Consider the following 6,667-nt stretch of genomic DNA (forward strand, 5'->3'; position numbering starts at 1 on the left):
CGATGGATTCAAAGCCATACTGAGGACATGGTTGATGCATCGTCACCAGGTAGTAGCGACACCTAATGTGATTCATTCTTGTTGGCTGGTCAGCGGCCCCTCGTACCAAAGACGAGTCTCCTACCTGACTCGTGCAGCTTTCCATAACAAAATTCAACAGCAAGTTCTAGAGGGGTTAACCCGACGAATTTTTATGTTTATAGATGAATTAGAGAACCAACCATTAGTTAACATATTTCGTGCGGGATTCACGCAAAATTTGACGCTCGAGAATTTTAGATTCGAAGACGACGATATCGAATCGACAAGACGTCAATGGACATGATTAAGATAGGTTAACAATATCGTATCCGAGTTATGGGAATACACCTATCATGTAAGCCGAAGCGACTGCATCATCTAAGGGAGGATGATGAAATATACCAATATTTCTGGTATAGCTGAGGCATGTCGCTTCGGGTATAGGAAGTAATGATACAGGAAGCAGTGACTTCCTGACTAACGTACAGTGTTCCACTTAGCCAAGTGGGTTACTAATACGGTTGGTTACGGGTATTCCCCTTCCCTGGAAGGGTATATATAAGAGCATACCTGTGTGTAATAAACTGAGGAGCTAAGGAGCAGTAGTATTCTCACCGAACCACTGACTCTTTATTTTTGTGCCGTGATCTTCCAGATTCACAGGGTGTTGTTTCAGATTGGTGTCCACAGACTTAGCTAGTGAGCCCAGATTCCATCAGTTTCGCTGGGCATAGGTCACCCAAACGATATATGCACATATTGGTCGACCACTTCTCGAGAAGAGTGTTCATCTCCACCAGTAAGGGTCCGGCAGCTAAGGATTTCATCAATCTCATCGAAAGAGCTGCAGGAAACCAAGACGTGAGAATCATATTCGCGGATCAATATCCTGCGATAAATTCGACCGAACTTTTTTTTTTTGGTGAAGCAGCTCGCAAAGGGATGACCCTATAATTCTCAAAAGGAACTGCGAGCGCGAAAAGGGGGAGGGGGACTGGGGGAAGCTAGGAGGAAAAGGTGAAAGAGCCATGAACTGAAACACTATCTAGAGAAGAAAAATATCCTCCTAGTATTTACCTCTATAAACAATGCGGCCTCGAATGGTTTGAACGAGAGAGTCAATCAAACCCTGGTTAATGGAATCCGATGTAAACTCAATGGCGGTGACAGAAGAGCGTGGTCGAAGATCGCGGAGGACTGCGTGGACGAGTACAACCGTACCACCCATAGCGTGACCAAATTTGAGCCAGACTACCTCATGTACGGGAAAACCTCTGATATCATACCACGTGAACTTATAGAGAGCCGCGACATGCAGAAAGATCGCTCGGAAGCCCTTTTAAATTCCATAAGCAATTTCGAGAGGAATAAGCGGAGAATCGATCGGCTCAGAAAAGACGAAGGTTTCAGAGCTGGCGAATACGCGTATGTTGAAAATGGAAATCGTTTGAACAGAGGAAAACTCGAAGAGGTCAGGGGTGGCCCCTTCAGAGTAGTAAAAAAGATCTCGAATTCAATGTATGAAATAGATTGTGGCAAAAGGAAGAAAGAAGCGAATCTCTTCCATGTCAGTAAACTTCGACGCGCGAAGGCACTCGGGGGAGGGGAGGTGTAAACTTGCTCCTATGACTCCCCGTCATCAAGTTCAAATCTCGCGCGCTCTAGCGGAGACGAGACCATAGCGACAGCAGCGACGGCGCGCGTACTAGTCGTCAGTAGAAGTCAGTCGACGTCGCGTGTGCGCTAAAGTCCTAGAAAATCGATTCGTCTGTCCACAGGTATTTTCTAGATAGTGAACCATGTGCCCAATAGCGAATCGATGTTCGACATAGAGGATCAGATAATAAATCAACGTCTGTCCACAGCGAATCGATCGTCTTCGAAGGAATTTCTTACATCTATCGAATCTCGGCGAAACCTCAGTTTCCAATTGCGGACGGACGAGATAAGGTCCACTCAGATACCTGTTCAATTCAAGATCCTCCTCCGATCAGAATCCTAAGTGCGAGAAACTTATTTGATACGCGGTCTGAAAGTAGATAGAGAAAGCCTGCATAGCCGCTGCGGTTTTCTCCACCAGAGCAAGGAATAGGTATCCCTACGAGCTCGATTATTCCCCGGACAAGCAGTCTTGAGTCACTTGAAGTCCGTGTCGTCGCCAATATATGTACATCTGAGTCTTACTTCTATTCAATTGCTTGAGCCGACCATTCTTCCCCTATTCTGGAAAACTATTATTTATGCGGCTGAATAGAGGTTTCCGAGGGTCGACTGAAATTGTCTAATGGGACCTCTTTCTCAGCTCGGTTCCGGACGAAAATTCATCGGAACAATGTCCCGTTTTGCAATCTTCCGACCCAATCCTCTTGATAATCTGATTCTTATCAACGGAGATGCAGCCCCGCAAAAGCGGACTAGATTTCGTTACATGGAGGACGAAGTTTCTTTGACCGGCTACTGGAGCCATTTTAAAGACGTTTTCACGTCAAAATACGATTACCTTACTTAGACAGTACTCGTCAGCGAACGTGTTAAACAAGCTGAAGACGATTCCCGTGTCAGAGGAATTTCACGAAACCGCGATCGAAAGATTGAGAGGAGAGTTCGGGAGTCAGGAAAGAGTGATGGCTCACTTCACGGAGAAGCTTTTCGGTATTCTACTCATCCAATCGCGATATGATCTAGAAGCACTCAGATCACTCGTAAATTTGATAAAGTCCTTCCTCGAAGAAAACTCGAGGCATACACTCCGACAACAGCGGCGCTTCCTGTGACTGGTGAGCACGATTCAGTCAAAGGTCCAGCGGAATCAGACTCCGCGTGTTGTTTCTGCAAGAGTGCAGCCCACTGATCTGAGGTCTGTACGAGAGAAATCAAACCAGAGGAGAAGCAGCAACGGCTATGGCAGGCGACTTCCGAAAGTTACATGGCAGTCTGAGCCTTCGCAATCGGTCCAAGAGGAACCCGACACCCAGTTCGAATACTATTCGACAGCGCGGCGGAAATGTCCTTCATCACCATCAAGCTAACTCAGATTCTGGGAATTAATCTAGCCGACAAACCGAGGAGTCAGATGGCGATAACGATGTTCGATGGAACGTCCTCAGCAACCGATACCTCAAAGGTCGAACTGAGACTACAAGCTGAAGGAAGAGACTCGCAGAAGTATTGGATATCCTGTCAGACAGTTGGAGAGATCTGCGGCGACAAGTTCAAACCCAAGGTGGACCAAGAGATCAAAGAGAAGTTGAGGAAAATGAACATCAAGCTGGCGGACGATCCTGAGACAGAGGAACCAATCGACATTCTAATCGGGTTGGACCATCAAGTGGAATTCGCACCGCGAAACGCACCTGCCCATGAACTCAGTAGAACGCTGGAAGTTGTGAAAACAGCATTGGGTTGGACTCTATTTGGGTGCAAAAACAGCCCCGAGGCAACTCGCGGAACGAAGCAACACCGCACCACCCAATGCTTGATCACAAAAACAGAGTTGAGACAGCTTCCTGCACCACAGAAGACCAGGTCCGACGTTGACAAAGAGCTCGAAGACAACTTCCGACGGATTGTGGAGGCAGATGCACTTCAACTCGACGGACAGGAAAGACAATCCGATGCAAGCTTCCTGAGCGAGTTCATGAAGCGAGTAAAATACGACATCGAAGAAAAGAGGTTCATAGTCCGGCTACCGTTCAAAGAAGGCATACACCCAGGAGAGAACAAAAACCTGTGCTTGGCGAGACTCCGCTCATTGGAGACGCGCTCACGTAGAAGCGGACTCCGCGAGAGGTACGACGCAGAATTCCGCAGCATGATGGAGCTGGGATTCCTCGAAAAAGTGGGTCCGGGGCAGGCTGACGGGAGGGTCGTGTCATATCTCCCGCACAGGGAAGTGGTGAAAGAGAACAGTCTCACAACCAAACTGAGAATCGTGTTCGACGCATCAGCGAAGGAGAAGAGTCGGACGTCATTGAACGAAGCATTGTGCAACAGGCCAAACCTGAACGGTGATCTACTAGCAATAATTCTCAACTTCAGACGAAACGACATAGAGAAGTCCTTCCCCCAAATCGTCATTCATGAAGACGACGGGGACGCACTGAGACTTCTTTGGGACTCACAGGGCACCGGTCAACCGCAGGTGTTCAGGCTAACAAGAAACTGTTTCGGCATGGGTCCGTCACCGTTCATATTGGCGGCTTGTATCAACAAACTATCAACAAAAAGATCGAGTTGCCCAGACGATGCCAGGTCGGCGAAGCGACTGGGGGCAGAGCGATAGTTCATCTGTTTGGCGACGCTAGCATCATAGCGTATGGCGCCGTGGCTTATATTGTCTTCACGGACGCTCGGGGAACATCCTACACAAGCTTCCTAATGGCCAGATCAAGGTTAGCACCATTGAAAACCGCCACGATCCCACGCTTGGAACTCATGGCACTTAACCTGGCGGCGTAGACCTGCGGTTACCTCAAGAGACAACTACGATTCAGGGTGGATGAATACCACATCTGGACCGACAACACCGGAGTCTACTACCAGGCACATAGTCAACAATCGGAGCAGCTTCCGGTTTTCGTCCGTAACCGAGTGGCAAAAATCCGCAACCTGATCGGGGACGCGCGGATACACCATGTCCCGGGGACGTTAAATCCGGCAGACATCGTGAGCCGCGGGTGCAGTGTCGAGGAGCTTGGTTCGTCGATGTGGTTCTCGGGACCAGACTTCATCAAGAGTGACCAGTCGCGGTGGCCAGTACAACCGGAATTGCAAAAGCTAACGGCAGCGATTGTCAAAGTAAAACCGAAGGTGGAGGTGGTTCTTGACGTCGACCGGATCGACAACTGGTACAAGTTGATCAGGTCGATGGCATTCGTACTACGGTTCATCGCGGTTACTCGGAAGGAAAGGAAACGTGAGGAAGCGGCCGATCCGTTCAGCGTCGACGAGCTCAGACAGTCGGAGTCAAGAGTCGTCCAGCAGATTCAGCGGCAGGCGTACGCAGCAGAAATGGACAGAGCTAGAAGGAAGCAGGATATGCCAGAGGAGTCTAAAATTCGGTCGTTGATGCCCTTCCTGCGAGACGGTCTCCTCTGCGTAGGCGGAAGGTTGGGAAGTCACCGGGGCGAAGTTCCCAAAAACCCACCGATACTTCCCCCGCAACATCGAGCTACACTGCTGTATCTCCAGGACATCCACAGAAGAAACTGCCACGCGGGAGTCAACCAATGCCTGGTGGAATCGCGCAGGGCGTACTGGATTCCGAGGGCGAGACAGATACTACGAAAGGTCGTCAGATCGTGCTATAACTACAGACGCTTCCATGCGAAGCCCTGTTCCACTAGCACGGGAGAGCCACCCGAGATAAGAGTGAACAGATCGGCACCGTTCGCGCATGTCGGAACAGATATGGCGGGACCCTTGTACATCACGGCGGATGGGCTTGAGACGAAGGTCTGGATCAACCTGTTCACTTGCTGTGCCAGCAGGGCAGTCCACCTTGAGAGCGTCACGTCATTGTCGACGAAAGATTTCCTAATGGCTTTCAGAAGGTTCAAAGCCCGACGCGGATGCCCCAGGAGCCTGTTTTCGGATAATGCAGCCACGTACAAGAGAGCAGCGGAAGACCTCAGCCAAGTATCAAGACTATGGTCGGAGAGAGAGGTGTCGAACGCACTGGCGCGGGAGGGTATCGTGTGGAATTTCAACGTCGAGAAAGCCCCATGGATGAACGGTTTTGTCGAGCGACTGATAGGAATCCTGAAGTCCACACTCAAAAAAGTGATCGGGAGGCAGACTCTGAGGTTAGAGGAACTGCAGACCGTCGTTTGCGAGATAGAAGAGATGATGAACAGAGGACCCCTATGCCAGGTCACTGACTCCGAGAACATTGAAGTCCTCACGCCAATGAACTGGAGGAGATGGGAATCAGAATACCTAGCCCTGCTTCGTAATTCCCATGAGACAGCAAACGCTACGGACTCGGAACTCAAGGTCGGCCAAGAGGTTATAATCAAGGACGAGAAAAAGCCAAAACTCTTCTGGAAGCTCGGAAAAGTAGAATCGCTCAACGTAGGCAGAGATGGAGCAACAAGGTCATGTTTCCTCAAGATAGACGAAAACCGACGAATCCAGAGACCCATAAAACACCTGTACCCATTAGAGCTATCGGAGTGAACATATAGCGACGGAATGAGGCAGAGGCCTTCTATACTCGGGGAATGTCTGATAATGAAATGATTAGAGAGTATAATTCGAATGGTAGCGGGAAATCGGGAGCGTCACCTAGTGGGAGAGGAGTCAATAATTTTTGTTGTTGTGTACATGACTCGACACGAGAAGGATTGAAAACAATTCTGGCCTTGAATCTTTCGATACTTCCCTCAGCATTTCGTTTTGCTTCGAAGACCCACCGACAACCTAAGCTTCGGCGTCCAGGTGGGAGTGTGGTCAATGTCCACACATTCAATGTCTTCATGCTGTTCATTCCAGCTTCCATGGCTTCAAGCCATTCCTGACGTTTATCAGATAGCCTCTTCATACGTATTGGGTTCTTTTATCTGGTTCGATTTGCTAATGTTTGCGATGGCCTTATTAGTGGGATGTCTTGCCTCATGCCTATTATTTCGTTTGATACGCAGTCTTA

At 49.1% G+C, this 6,667-nt stretch overlaps 1 protein-coding gene across 1 annotated transcript; it reads left to right on the forward strand.

The window, feature by feature from the left end:
- Positions 1-1,091: 1,091 nt before the first annotated feature.
- LOC100901664 (uncharacterized) lies at positions 1,092-1,636 on the forward strand (the record flags this gene model as incomplete). Its single annotated transcript, XM_003737908.1, has 1 exon — positions 1,092-1,636. A coding segment is annotated over one exon (545 nt), but the record flags the coding sequence as incomplete, so codon positions are not given.
- Between the last annotated feature and the right edge of the window lie 5,031 nt (positions 1,637-6,667).

Source organism: Galendromus occidentalis, unplaced genomic scaffold (genome assembly GCF_000255335.2).
Source record: "Galendromus occidentalis unplaced genomic scaffold, Mocc_1.1 scf7180000075641, whole genome shotgun sequence".
Lineage (NCBI taxonomy): Eukaryota > Metazoa > Arthropoda > Arachnida > Mesostigmata > Phytoseiidae > Galendromus > Galendromus occidentalis.